At 31.7% G+C, this 15,124-nt stretch overlaps 1 protein-coding gene and 1 long non-coding RNA gene across 4 annotated transcripts; one reads left to right on the top strand and one right to left on the bottom strand.

The window, feature by feature from the left end:
• Window positions 1-3,400: 3,400 nt before the first annotated feature.
• Window positions 3,401-13,399, bottom strand: LOC124836638 (calcium-dependent lipid-binding protein-like). 3 transcript variants are annotated; one of them, XM_047311812.2, is made up of 12 exons: window positions 13,064-13,399; window positions 12,839-12,984; window positions 10,253-10,354; window positions 9,997-10,047; window positions 9,318-9,438; window positions 7,386-7,507; window positions 7,209-7,307; window positions 6,626-6,706; window positions 6,453-6,538; window positions 5,958-6,183; window positions 4,320-4,484; window positions 3,401-4,196 (listed from the first exon to the last, which is right to left on the bottom strand). In XM_047311812.2, exons 2-12 carry the CDS (start codon window positions 12,941-12,943, stop codon window positions 3,657-3,659), a joined length of 1,698 nt encoding a protein of 565 aa, XP_047167768.1. In that variant the 5' UTR covers window positions 12,944-12,984; window positions 13,064-13,399; the 3' UTR covers window positions 3,401-3,656. The 3 variants fall into 3 exon arrangements, with proteins under 3 accessions (XP_047167768.1, XP_047167770.1, XP_047167767.1); XM_047311814.2 differs by having other exon boundaries at window positions 13,081-13,399; XM_047311811.2 differs by having other exon boundaries at window positions 13,106-13,399.
• On the top strand, window positions 3,945-11,370 carry LOC124836640 (uncharacterized). The gene is made up of 3 exons (XR_015786174.1): window positions 3,945-4,086; window positions 7,915-8,018; window positions 10,575-11,370. It is a non-coding gene; the product is annotated as an uncharacterized LOC124836640 (long non-coding RNA).
• Window positions 13,400-15,124: the final 1,725 nt, after the last annotated feature.

The raw sequence follows: 15,124 nt of genomic DNA, 5'->3' as shown, positions 1-15,124 counted from the left end.
TATCTTAGTCGTGATAAAATGAGCAATTGTCATAATCAACTTGGGAAGTATATTAAGCAAATATAATCAGGCAATGAAACGAAATTCAACAGATGAACATCAATTAATCAAACTTCTTGACTAGAGGCTTTACTCTTCAACTGATTGTTTGTAACCATTTATGAATACTACATAGTACGCTAAGAAGGCAACATGGAATGTTTGACTTTCGAGCCTTGGTTTGAATCTCTCAAAATGAGTATTCAAACGTCGAAAGAAAGCTTAATCCAATGTAGTTTACTATGAAAAAACAAACGTAAAAGAGGTAAAGTAAAATTAGTGGTCTGATGATCTTTTGTACGAAAACAAGGATTCTTTTTATGCAGAGAATGAAAAAAATCGAAGCAGTAAAGGAACAACAGACAAAACACCTAAATAGGAAGGGCAACCACTTTGAGTTTGTCTTAAATAAACAAAAAATGAGTATGAGAAAGGTTTGATTAGAGCATCATCTCCCCACACTTGAATTGAGATATGTTAAACATACAGACACTTGGATAGAACTTTTTCACAAACAAAGAAGAGTTCAATTTCATGTACTTAGTTCAGACATGAAGAATATGATTATGAGATAAGACCATTGTAATTTGACTATCAATTTATCATAGCAGATAATAAGGGGGATCATGTTATATGCCAAGTTTTTTAAGGGTTTGAATCCTTGGAATTTTATCAGTCGTTTAAGCAAGATTCTTATACTCCTTTTTACGTACTAAATATTGCCAAAGCAACTTGTTTTCTTAGACTACCATAAAATGATATTTGATCTAAAAACGTATGGTAACACCAAAGATGGACTTGTGATCATTAGTATTTGCGGTCCAATCTACGCCAAAAGCTTGTAAGGAAAAAAGAGAGACAAAGATCATAAAAGTAAGAAGACCCTGAACATAGGTCAAATACATAAAAAGAGAAAATTCAACTGTATAACAAAATTCTTTGAATTTTTTTTGCAAAGTTGTGTTTGATGGAGTGATGATAGACACATGTTTTTAATGTGATAGACAATTTGTTAAAAATGTTTCAAAGAACTTAGCTTTTAAAGAAAGGAAAAGCACATTTTCTTTTGTTAGAAATTTAGTAATATGCAATTTAAATAAGGAGAAGAAGAACTTATGTTATATATTTTTACACTAGCTTGTAGATGAATCTACACTATTTTTAGTTCTTATCAATCCATCAAATTTTACTTGACAAACTAATGCGGTGAAATTACTAATAAATATTGTTTAAATCACAACTATTCTAATTAAAAACAATTAAATTATTATTTAGACATTAAGTCAATTTTGGCTAAAAACTCAAGTATTATTTAAAAACAATTACTTTTGGTTGACAACTTATAGTTTTGTTTGGAACACAACTACAATCTTTTGTAGCTAATATTTGAGTACTCTTTGGAACACAACCACTATTGTTAAAGGATTTACAAAAAAAAAAGGATAATTTAAAAGATCATTAGGTCTAGATAGAGAATAACATTTTTCGACGAACACAAAGTTAAAACACACTTCTGAATTGCATATGAATATGCAAAATGTTTTTAGAGCACAACAATACGGTCCATGCAACATTAAATTATTATCTCTTCTTCAAGTAACATCTTGATAGCTAGCATAACTTGTCATGCTTAGGTCAGAGAGCTTTGACTCAAAATTGGAGTAAATCGTAGAACCATACATGATAAGATAGTATTTCCACAATTGACATAAGATGTGTTAGGATGTGTGTTAGCGTGAAACAATTTTAGCGTGTCTTTTTAAAGATATTTAATGTTGATAAAAGTTTTATGAGATTTTCATGGTAGGCGTGAATATGAATAATATTTTTTACAACACAAAATAAGTTCATAAATAATTTCGTGATAGACAAAGTTACTTTAACTGTATGCATATCATTTGATTAAGGTTTTACTTACTATATAAAGCAAGAGAATACAATGTGGTACCAGATAAAGCATCTCATGATTTGTTTGAAAATTATTGTCTTAGAGGTCAAAAGTATTCATGTTTGTACTTTGTTGTTTAACAACACTTAATCAAAATCAATATAGGTATGTTAAACTTTATTCTGACAAGGGCCATTTAAATGAGTTTCTTTAAGACGTAGAATAATCCTTTTGATAGTAGTTTAGTGATATTCAAGCACAGAAATAGTAAATGGAAACACTTTTGTTCTCAACATTATTGATTTTTGGAAGAATTATAATATCATATTGAAGAAAACCTATAATAGGTCTATAGGAAGTTACATCAAGAAGAAAACTTTTGTTAATTTTTTTTATTAGAGGTCATATGGGAAGAAGTACACTTAACTTCAAATATATTAGATACATGTAAAAGATCACAAATACATTTATTTTGGGTTTAAAAAGGGAATCATCCTTGAAAGTTGTAACTTCTCACAAGAAAATCAAGTTGGCTCAACTACTTAAAGGAGAAAACAAAATTAAGTTAATTGACAATCCTTTGAAAACGTGTGGAAGAATTATCTATTATTCTTATGTTGTTAAGATAAACTAACAAATAGTGTTACTTTAACATTGAGAAAAGAAGTGGATGATCACACTTGTTGAGATTAAAACCATATTGAATAAAAATATTTTTGTAGTTTTCCAAACCTATAACGAAGGTTCTCTTTTCAAGTCATACATAACCTCGATGAGCTTGCATGCTAAAGAAAGACCAAGGTATACAAAACTAAGACTTGTTACATGCAAGAAATTTAATCAAAAACACCTTTTAAAAAAAATTATTAACATCTAAATGAAAAAGAGGCCAAGTTATTGATGAAACCTTTAGCTACAAGACAAGCATACTTGCTTGAGAGCCATCTAAATTTTTCCTGACTCTAAAAACCCAGATACAACCAACCAACAATTTGTCATGTAGGGAGGGGAAATTAGAGTGTCCAAGTATTATTATGGACTAAGGCATATTTGGGTTCAGAATAAGCCAAAGAAGAAGCCTGTTTTTTTTGCAATAAACTAGAGTTTGGTCTATTTGCATAGAATGAGTATTGATTGGAAGAGTAATAACCTTCAAAATCTGTATTAGAAGCAAATTGGGTGGTAGAAGTGTCAATATTATTATGGGAAGAAAGAAAACAATGGGAGCCTAGAAAAAAGGAAGAAGTAGAGCTGGTGTTAATTCAATAATGTCCTCCATAGAAAATAACTCTTTATAATAAAAAAATCTCTATTTATTAAAAAAATATATTCTGAACATGGGACCCACCCATTTTGATGTCGTGTTTCAATAATTTCAACAGTAAATAACTGCCCACCTGTCTGATAAGACAACAGACTGCAAAAAATCAAACATACTACCAAAAATAGAAGTGTACACTAAAATTCATAATTAAAAGTTAACAACAATTTGTGTAACATGGTTTTCTTTTCTTTTTCTTTTTTTCCATTTTGAAACTTTGTTTTCAGGAATTTTTACAATGTTAGTTTATTACAGGGCCATGTGAAACATAGTTACAGAAAAAAAAGGATGCTACAACTAAAATTGAAGTGTCATCTCTACAAGTGTTCAATCTCTATTTCAATTAACAACATCCTCAGAATTTGAAAAAGAAGAAAGAAAAAGTTGAAGGTAAAAGGGCTGTTGCAGTTACTGATTGAGAGGTTTTGCACCACCACCAGCCTCCTCCACATTGATAGGAGTAGATGAACCACTCCTTTTGGATCCCCCTTGTCCGGTGATCGTCCTTCCCATGAACTTCCCTGCTTTGCTGAGTCCACTGCCAACAGCACCGAGTCCACTGCCAACAGCCCCGAATCCAGCACCAAGGCCGCCGCCAACAAGCCCAGCTCCAGAAGAAACTCCACTACTCACAAGTCCAGCACCAGAAGTAACACCACTCCCCACAAGTCCAGCACCAGAAGTAACACCACTCCCCACAAATCCAGCTCCAGAAACAACACCACTCCGAACAAGTCCAGCACCAGAAACAACACCAGAACCCACCATTCCGACACCGGAACCCACCATTCCAACACCGGAACCAACCACCGATGCTGCTCCATCTAGGGCATCCATTGTACTTCCTATAACTCCCTCCTCTTTAAGTTTCTTCCTTTCTTCTAGTATCTTTTTCTCTGCCTCTAGTGCAACCAATTGTTCTTTCTTGTCAAATTCGTGATAAAAGATCTGGAATTTCAATGAGAGATTGTGACTTTTAATTTAATCCAGAGAACATTTATACAGCTATATCAAGGATAGTTACAGAAATGATGCACTAATGGAAACAAATCAATGCATGTCTAATTATACCTTTAATGTCAAGGTTCCTCGATCCTTTTTGTCTTTCACTTTCAGTGTATCAAGTGATGGCAGCAGTCTCAACTCAAACTCCTTTTCAGTTTCTTCTTTCAGGTCAATAAGTGGTAATTTTGCTATTCCCAATCGCTTATCTTGCCCAATGTCTTCATCAAAAACCTAAATTCAGAGCCATCAATTATGGCAACAAAAGAATTTAATCAGGATTATGCTGTTAGGAAGAGAACAATCTTTCAAACCAAAAAATTATCAGGTGTAGCTAGTCAAAACAGATTATGGTTTGGATAAATTTATCCATAAGCACTTACAGGGAAATGAACAAGGTAAAATGGAATAGATTACTCCCAGAAGTTAATATTAGTCCATACACATGTTAAATTGTAAAGTTTCTTTCAAGTAAATATAGCCTTTATACATATACACAAACATGTAAATTGCCGCCAGCTTTGGAGTCAAATTTTAGTTAATGGAAAAATGTCACACTGTCAGTGATATTTCACAAATCAAGAGTTCAGGATGGCCCAATTAGATCTAAGTTCTCTTGAATAGTTCACTTTGAGATATTATATAGTACCTCTAACTATTGGGCTATACTCCATCTAATGAAATCCTTACAATTGGACATCTACAGGTCTTACTCTCACATGGCCAAACTCCAAGACTATAAGCTTACGTTAAATCAATTCTACAAAACTGGTTTTTGAAGGAAGGATTACCAAAGCTTTATAAGCTTTATTTAATTCATATCTATAGTTGAGTCTCTAATAATATCATAGAATTTTGGCCTAGGTCTAACTCAAACCCAAAAAATTGATTTATAAGATTAGAATAACCCAAATTAAGTTATATTTAAGTCACATTTAAGTCACATTTCTAGTCAATGTGTGCTAAATACAACCCATGAGACTGCAATTAAGGCGGGCTAGGGATGACTGTATGCAATTAACGCAACTTTCCAAAAACAAACCATTATGAATGCAATTCTACCAAGTTTTTCTTTCATGGCTTTGTCCTCCTACTTTCTCTTAACATTTATTCATGATCTTATTTTTTTCTTGTAACCCCATTTCCTCATTGCGACATTCTTAGCTTTACAAGACTTGTTGGTACTCGATTGCCGAACTTTCAGTAGCGTTAAGCATAATAAGTAACAATATTCCTAAGATTAAGTAGGTTCATTAAAGTGTATCTGAACTATTATAACTAGTTCTAGGAGAGTTAGTAAAGGGACTTTATGGAGAGAAGTAAAATAGAATGATATTTGGAAAGTGAGGTTCTCTCTATTAACCTGCAATTGTATTGTGTACTGTTATATTCTTTCTATTCCTTGACTCCATCCTTACTACTTTTGTTGGAACTGGAATTAGGGAAGCAACAAAATTCAAGATTGTCTCTTTCTAATTCTAATATCAGTTCTATCAGCACCTTTTAATAAAAAATATCCACCATTTCATTGACCTCACGAGAACCCTATGACATATCTGCCTTAGTCTCTTCACCACTTTGTTTATGAAATGAAATTTTTAATATACCAATCATGTGATGGGTAGCTTGCAAGTATCTCAACCAAGGATTAAATAAGTAACAGTTATGACAGAATGGGTTACAAGAAAAGGATTAGTTGTGCTAAACCTCAACAATGAGTGACTGGGTCTCCTTGTCCTCTGCAATCAACTCAAATTCCTCGTTCCAAACAGGATTCAAGTTGTTATCAATAACCTTTGTTTTAACCTTAAACAGCGGCCGAATATGCAACACTACGTAAGGATCGGACTTCCCAATCATTTCCATATTCTTCAGATCATTGGCCTTCACTACCTTCACTTTAAGCGTTCCCTGGGGTTTAAGTTCCAGTTCACTGCAAAGAAAAAAAGGTGCTTAAGTAGAATAAAATATTTGAGCATTACCATTTTTAATTTGCATATTCCTAAATACCAATTTGTTTTTCTTTTCAAGGCGGTGGAGGAAACAGAAAATGAAACTGAAGGTCTTTGCGTGAGGAATATTTCTATAGAATTTAACCAATTTGAAAAACTGTTTACCAGATACATAATTAAACAACATGCTCCAACCTTCACGCAGATAGGAATATAATAAACAAAAAAAAATCCATAAGATTCACATTACCTAGTATCAACAGGTATACCCCCAAGAGGAACAACAATCCTATGAGGCCATTGGAGCATGTCAGTAACAATTGAGTTCACAGTATCCTATTGGAAATTGGAGAAGTGTATCATAAGTACTGAATTCAAAATCAGTAAAAGGTGGACGCCGCAAGTTCGTAAAATAGAACTCACATCAATCATGTCTGAAATTCCAGGAAGTGCTGTCAAACTTCCACCAACAGCCTTCAAAGTGTAATCAATTCTAGGCTTTGGCTGATAAAATGTTATTGAAAAAGTCAGTAATTTCATAACGGTAAATGATATTGGCATCCCAGTTATCATGTAGTAGCCTATGCTGATACAACTAGTCCAAGAATTCAATTAGATCATTGAAAAAGGCTGTCAAAATCAAACTCTTAAAAGTATGAATAACTGTATCAGTCCACTCAATCACAACCTACAGCTGATGATGATGGTTTTACCATCATCACACAGATAAAATTGTTAAGACAATTGAAGCTGATAGTTAATGTGATCAAAATATATGATTTCTACGAAGGGATTCATTATCCGGCTTTTTCAGATTTTGGTTTAACCAACTAAACGTTATATCTCATCAAATGAAAACCTGCATATGCAACTTCAAGTCAATATTATATGCTTGATTTGCATGAGAGCACAAAAAAGGGAGGTTGTGAAATTCAATCGAGTGCATCCTCACCTCCCCCTCCCACTCTCCAAATTCTCTTTTTCATTTTTGCACCTAAAAAGTTACCTCAGCAAGTAGGGCAACAACAACAGCAGAAATGCACGGAATCTCATCAGCAAGTTGGAATATAACACGGATAACGGTGAAAACCTGGAGATCCTTCAACTGAAGCAAAAACAACGCTCAAAATTTTGAAATTTTGTCATAAGAAAGTGAAATTCAACAAACACTGCTAAGTCTAACCTGAATAGGGATTGATGCAACAAGTGCAGCTTCAACAGCCAAAACGATATTGGGATCACCACCCCAACGAAAATCAATGTCCATAATTATTTGACCTTTTTTAAGAGTCTGAACACGAATACCTGCATGGATGAAGAAAATATGCATACATTAATTCTAAAAAAGAAATCAGCAGAAAAATTGAGAGGGAGGAACAATAAGGGTGATAAAAATCTGTGTTTCATGCATTTTTTTATGGTCTTTATTGACATGCACTCATTTTCATATATTTATAGATTTTAGCAAACAATATTATTCTTTCAAGCCTTGAGTTGCACAAGACAGAGCTAAAATATTTTTATTTGTCGTATTTCATTTAAGTTTGATATTCAATACTTGTTAAATCTTGAATCTCATACTAATGGCTTTCCCCCTGATTTTGAAAAGTTACGATAGATTGGATTGTATTGCTTTGCTTTTGCCACACAGATTAAACGATATTTTTTACATGCTATAACAAGTTTCCTATGGCCCTATGTCCCTGGCACAGATTCAGACATGATTAGTGCTTAACAGTCACTTGCTAGAGCTTGAAGATAAGTCAAATGAAGGCAAATAAAAGTTGATGGTCCAGTGTCTTCAGACAAGACTCAGGTTCCTTCATATTCTAAATTTATGATGGGATTTTATTTTTACTCATGGAAGTTTGGTTATGATTGTGCGTGCGCTGTGATTTTTAGTTTGTGTGCTGTCTTTTGCTGGATTCCTCTATAAAACTTGATAAAAAAAAATGCTGAAATGATATATTCAATTGATATTTTGCTAAAACAGAAAAGAACATTTTAAACTCGTGGAACTTTCGTAATCTTAGACTGGTAGATTGAAGTTGTAAACTCTTACACTTTTACTAATATAAAAAATACGATTAAAAAATCTATTAATGACATATGTATAACAGAATACTCTTAATACAAAAATAAATCAATATTTCCAAATCATATTAAAGAAAAGTAGCAAATCACAATACAAAAGTGTGATAGTACATTAGTGCTAAATAAGATTAAAAAATGACTAAGTCATATATAATTCAAAAAACACTAGTTCATAATGTGAAATCAATTCAAAGGAATTAGTTTCTTCAAATAATTAGAGTCTAATAAAACATCGTCATTGTTAGGAAAAAGTTAGGCAAAAATTACATTTCTTATCAAAATCATTAACTCACTTCTTAATTCCGGAGTTTATATAAGTTTGCCATGAATTTAAGGAGTTTACTCAAAAAAGAGTTTGATAATGAGCTAACTCGTTTTTTCTTTCTAGGATTGTAAACTTGAGAGTTTGACAACCTTGAAACAAAAAAAATGAAGACTTTACTTCAGGAATTTTCTAGGAAAGAGAAAAACAGTAAGTCAATGTGGCTCAAAAATGCACCAAAACTGTCTAATCACTGAGAATATTGATTATAGAATTTACTCCAAAACAATCATGAGAAGATCTCTAAAGTAAAGCTACAAGCCCAAGAAACATAATTCCACAACATGGCAAGACCGAAGGAATGCACTGAAAAATAAAGAAAATCCTCTCCAACCAATTGAGACACATAAGAATTGGACTCATAAAAATTTCACAATGATATTGTCGGATACTAGATTTTGCATCCTTAAAATGTCAAAAGTGCAAAAGAGATTGTGAACCCCCCCGCCCCTATCTCAAGGCATAGAACAAAAGTTCATCAAATAGCATAATCTGGGGAAAATAATAAAGCAAAAAATTAAATAAAAAATTTGGATGGCCAGCTTTTGAGAACGTTGTAAAAAGTTACACATGAAGCAGCCTAAAAGAAATATTAGCAAAATAGAATGACAAATAACCTCATTGTCTTGTACATTATTTAAGTGCTGTAATAAACTTAGCACAGAAAAAACAACGAGGAATTAAAGTAGACAGAATAACCTTCAACTTTTGGAGCAACATTTCCGAGGGAGAGCTTGCTGAACTTCAATGAAGTAATTCCAGGAGGTCTGTACTCTTCCAATAGCGGCTCAACAGATTCTCTTATCACCAATGTTGCTGCCTAAAAGTAAACATAATCCAGATAAAGATAAAGTCAGTAATTTAAGCAATGCAGGAATACCCATCAAAAACAAAGATCTGCAAGAAAACCAAAAAAGAAAGGGTCTCCTTGAGCCTAAGGAAAGCAGGATGCATGTTGTAGCCAAACAATTTCACTTGATAAATCCTAGTAATTTGAAGATGTAGATACAGAACTAACTAAATACCAAAGGACATCCAGTCTTCATGGTTTTGAATTTTTGAGTTCTATATTGTATGAGTTTTCATTGAAGAATTCTGAATTTAGACTCCCTATAATAATCAATCAGATCCAATATACTCTCTTTTCCTCATTCAAACTGAACTACAGGGTGTTAGAACTTGAAAGCAATAGTGTCATTCAATAATAAATAAACAACCTAATCAAAATTGCAATAAAACATTAATACTACAAACACCACACAAAAACAAGGGAAACATCAAGATATGACCTAGAAAATATAGTTAAAAAACAACAAACACCACACAAACTGCTGTAGATTATCATACAAATATATAACATGCTAGCAAGTTTACTCACATCTGAAACAAATGGCCAAAGTTTGGACAGTTGCTTGTTTAGCCATTTCACCTGAAAATGCCCAGGCAAGGAAGGTCATAAACGGAGCACAGGCATAGTATACCAATTGGGAAACCAGATATATTTCTATATTTTTACTTTGCAGCTACTTTTGATGTTTTTCCAATAATATATACCGTATTAACTGGAATAATAGGAGAGCATGTGAAATCATTTCATTATAAAGCTATGCAACCACTATAAACATGAATCTCACCTGCTCATATACAGGAAAAGATATCCAATCAGGAAAATTATCACCACAAATTTTCTTTAAATCGTCTCTGTTGAGGGACCCAAGGAGTTTAATATCAACTGCCTGTAGAGAAAAATGAAGAATGTTGGGATAAGGAAATTACACACAAACACAGATTAAAACATATTTTATTGTTACATAAAAAAGTGTTCATTAAAAAGGGAACCTCAAGTCTTGTTAGTGTCATAGCATTCATCATTAACATGAATCCTTCTAATTTAAAATGCCTTACTTTTTATTTTCCAGTTTATACCCTTATTTTCCTTGTCTTCTGCCAATGCAGTGGTTTAATCAGTATAGAAATCCAGGATCCAGACTTCATGCTAAGGTCTACAGGCACACCATGCAGACGTATGTCCTGAGTTTTTGGCCAAGGTTTACTATTTTAACTTTTCCCATCACACCCCATTCATAACATCAGGTAAGAGATAGCAGTGATGCATCACACAAAGGTACACTTATGCACTTATATACGTGGACTTCATAAAACAACGGATCTTGACAATTACAGAGCAAGATACTCTTATTCCAAAATTAGTACTCTCCAATAATGGAAGTCCTAAATATTTTTAGCATTCCTCAATACAGAATTCATAATGGCAAAGAAAACATGATGTCACATACAAAACAAATGAAATGATAAGACACGTATTATCTAGACTACGGTGTCTTTTAAATGGTTTCAGAAAACTCCAAGTTAAGCAACATATATTAAATGGCCATCATTAGTCCCACCCAGAATTTTTTTCATATCCCTGAATCTTTACCAATTAATAGTCCATAACTTGCATTCACATTCAAAATGAATCTTAAAAGCAGCCATTGGCTAGATTAAGATATTTTGCATCAGTCCTAACTCACTTGACAAGTTAACATTTTAGGACTAAAAATCAACAGGAGCAAACACAAGTCTATGTAAAGCAGAAGGTAAATCAAGGCTTTGGAATGCAAAGGCTAACACTGTCTTAGAGGGACACAATCTTGGAGTTGATCATTCAGATGACAGCAAAATTCCTAGGCATGCGGCTCAATAGTACCTCGTTCTTAGTGAAAAGTAGATCAATTCTGAATACTTAATATAATATATATATATATATATATATATATATATATATATATATATATATAGAGAGAGAGAGAGAGAGAGAGAGAGAGAGAGAGAGAGAAACCTACACACTATTAACTTTCTTTTCCATTTGAGCTTTCACAACAAATGTAAACATTGGTGAACTTACTTTTAGAATGGTAAAATGGTTAGCTTGAATCTACTCTCACCTCTACCAATCTCGGTAGAAGAGTTGAACTATCCTCTGGGCTGATATTTGTAGTATTTTTCCAATTTCTAAGTTACTCTGAAAAATCAGAGATTGCTGATACCTCCCAATAAAATCAAATCTTTTAACGAATAGCAACTATTAAAAATGACTAGTTGCAGATTGTAGGCATCAACAAATCTCTCTTGAGTCTTCATATGTGTTCATAGTTCTTTGAAGTAGGGTACTCATTATCGTAAAGTCAACTACTTTCTAATGGAATAACCTTTAGGGAAAATTAGTGAACTTTTACTTTAGAGTCTTTTCTGATGATCAATTAAACTCTACTGCATTTAGTTGGAGGAAAAAGCACCCCGTTTCCATGACAGTACCTTGACCTTAAATTAAATAGGATTGTGTTTATGCCTTCTCTCTACCATTTCTGACATATACAGATACGCAATAACGTTGCTGCATTCTATATTTTTAGGTTCCTTCTCTCTCATCAATCCCAGTATGAGTTATACTTCCCTCTTTTTCTTGAGCAGAATATCTCTTTCCTATCACAAAAAATGATAATCTAGATAACATGGTGAGGAATTTGAGCAAAATTAGTTTCTATGATATTTTATGTCTTGATGCTACGACTTTTCATATTCCACCGAGATTATGAGCCAGATAGAGTTCCAACAAGGGCTCAATTCCTACAACAGTTACATTCTCTTCACTTAAGACAGTGGTTAATTTTACTTCTCTTCTACAAAACTTCCGGACAGAGATATTGCAAATTTATCAAAGGACATCAATTCTGTAAATTGACAAAGTATCTCTTCATCTCTTCTAGCCAAACCAATTGATTAACAAAAGCATTCTCTGTCTACTTCTGACTTTCTATACGATTCTTTAACACATTGGTTACACATCTTCAATACAAATGACCCTCTTTATAAAAAAACTACAGTAAAAAAACTTATATGCACTGATTGTGTAAACTCAATCAGAAATTGTCACTTGTAACAAAGTACCGAATTTTACGAAAACTACTTAAAATAAATCATACATTGATTTGTGATTAATTGACAATGTAGATCAATTTTACAATGCCAATGCATGACTTCATTATTTTCCAGAAGTTCTTTCAAATATTCAAAGGCTCGCTCATTAATCCATCACATGATAATTCATCAACTTTTCTTCAACATTGCCCCAGTAAAACGAAATTCATAATTTCTTTTCCATAACATCGATCATCAAAGCAATGAAATTGATTCCTTGATCGTTACATAAAAAATACCTTTGAAATTCTCTTGGCGCTACGGTACGTCATCATGCGTTGCCACGCAGCCATCAATGCCACGCCGAATACTATCCCCAGAAAAATCCCAGAAAACAACCCCATTTTCCCTGATTCAAAGCAACGCTACCCTTTTACTACAAAACCTGAAAAACAAAACCAAAACAAACAAATCAAAACCAAAGATACCCAAATGAATAGACCATGCGAATTCTAGAAACAAACCTTAAAAAAAAACGCACCAATCAAGCCACAACCGGAACTTACAGTGCGATTTGAGAAAAGAATCACAAAACGTCAATCATGTGAAAATGAATACCAATTGGGATGAGAATTGTAAAAGACACCAAAATTTGCAAGTGAAGGAAAACCCAAGTTTTATTTTTCAATTATGTAGTTATGGAAGAATCTCTATCTCTCTTTTGGGATGTTTCAAAAATTTAATCTTTTTTTTGTTTTTAACGTAAAATTGAGGGATTGGTGAGTTCTTTGTCTCTTCCTCCACAAGATTGGAATTTGGAATGAAAATTGGAAAGTATTACAAAGCCTTCTTTCTTAGGGACTGACTATACTCATTCAGCGTTATTGAATCAATCTTCCACTTTTCTTCCTTCCTTCGTGCATTTATTGGTTTGTCTTTTGTCAGTTTTGGCCATTTTCTTCACTTTATTTTTTCTTTTCCTTTTGTAAGTTTCCTTTTATTGAATACACGTGCAGCTTCCTCTATCTTCGCAGTGTCCCACAAAAATATACTCATATCATAATTTAGATTAAATTATTTAATTTAACTAATTATAAAAATTGTAAGCTTTTTCCATTGTAAGGATTGAAAACATAAAACAAGAAAGCTAGCATATGTATAACTAACTGAATTCTCTTCACAATAAATTTTCTTTTAATCTATATATTAAAACTTTATTTTTAATACTATTTAATTATTTTAATTTAAATAATAAAAACTAAAAAAATTATTTTTAATATTTTATTTTGAACACCTAACTAAAATAGAGAAATATTTTGCAGATAAACCTCTTTGACACCATCATTTAATTATTGTACAATTATTGTACGATTATTCAAAGTCAAAACTTTCCAAACTCAACAAAAAGAAAAGAATCAACTTACTGACCTTCTCGAGAGCTTATGCACATATTGTTTTATTATTTTATATTAGATTTCAAGTCATTTTCTTCTAAGATTTTGGGCTGTGCTACGATTGGTGAAAGAAAAAATGATGAAGGAAGATGAAGTGACAAGAAAACTATTTCATTATTTGATTTATTAAAATTATAAAGAGGAAAAATAGTGAAAAACTATTGATTATCATCAAATTCCTTACATAGATTTATTTTTCATTTCTCTCAAAAATCTCTAAAATAGATATTTGTAAAGTATAAAATAATTATTATATTTTTAAAAATACATTTAGATAGTGTGAATTTATCTTTTAAGATTCACCTTATATTTATTTATGTAATCTTAAGATTGTTTTATATTAAATATGAAATCTCGTATTTCACATATATTATATACGAGAGTCAAGAAATCAATATGATGAAATAATATAATACATATGTCATTTTATTATAAAAGGAATTAAACAACAAAAATTGAAAAGAAATAAAAATTTTAAATACTAATAGACAAAAAAAAATAATAGAAACAAATTAAAAATAGTTAAATTCATAACATACTTAAAACTTAGTCTTTATATACTACTTTTAATTTTACTTAGGTACATAGATTTTTTTTTCTTTCTAAAAATATATATAAAAAACTAATTTAAGGAAAACTTTTTGTCATACATAGAGTTAATTTGTTGGTATAATGAAAATTTTTAATATTCGATGTAATATCTTATTTCAATAATATAATATTATTTAAATAAAATATTTTATTATTAATATTTAGAAGACAGATAATTTAATATATATAGTATATTAGTCTTATAAGATAGGACTATAGTAATATCATTCATATAAAGTGATAATTGGAAAAGAAGAACACAACACATAACAGACAAACAAATAAGAGAAGATAAACTAATTTATAAAAAGAGTATCATATATAGAACATATAATTCATGTTATAAGATTTTATCAAGCATTCATCAACACATACAAATTTTAATAAGTTAAAGATCAATGAAGTCCAACCTTTGGATACAGTATTTGAATTTTGTACTCTGTACCTACTCACAACTCTAATTAAATTTAAAACATATAGGTTAATAAATTAATATCATAATGAATTGATATGAAAGAATGTAACACTTACACTTGTAAC

The sequence above is a fragment of the Vigna umbellata genome, chromosome 4 (genome assembly GCF_029865625.1).
Source record: "Vigna umbellata cultivar VRB3 chromosome 4, Vumbellata_1.0, whole genome shotgun sequence".
Taxonomy (NCBI): domain Eukaryota; kingdom Viridiplantae; phylum Streptophyta; class Magnoliopsida; order Fabales; family Fabaceae; genus Vigna; species Vigna umbellata.
This window is presented reverse-complemented; position numbering and strand designations above follow the sequence as displayed.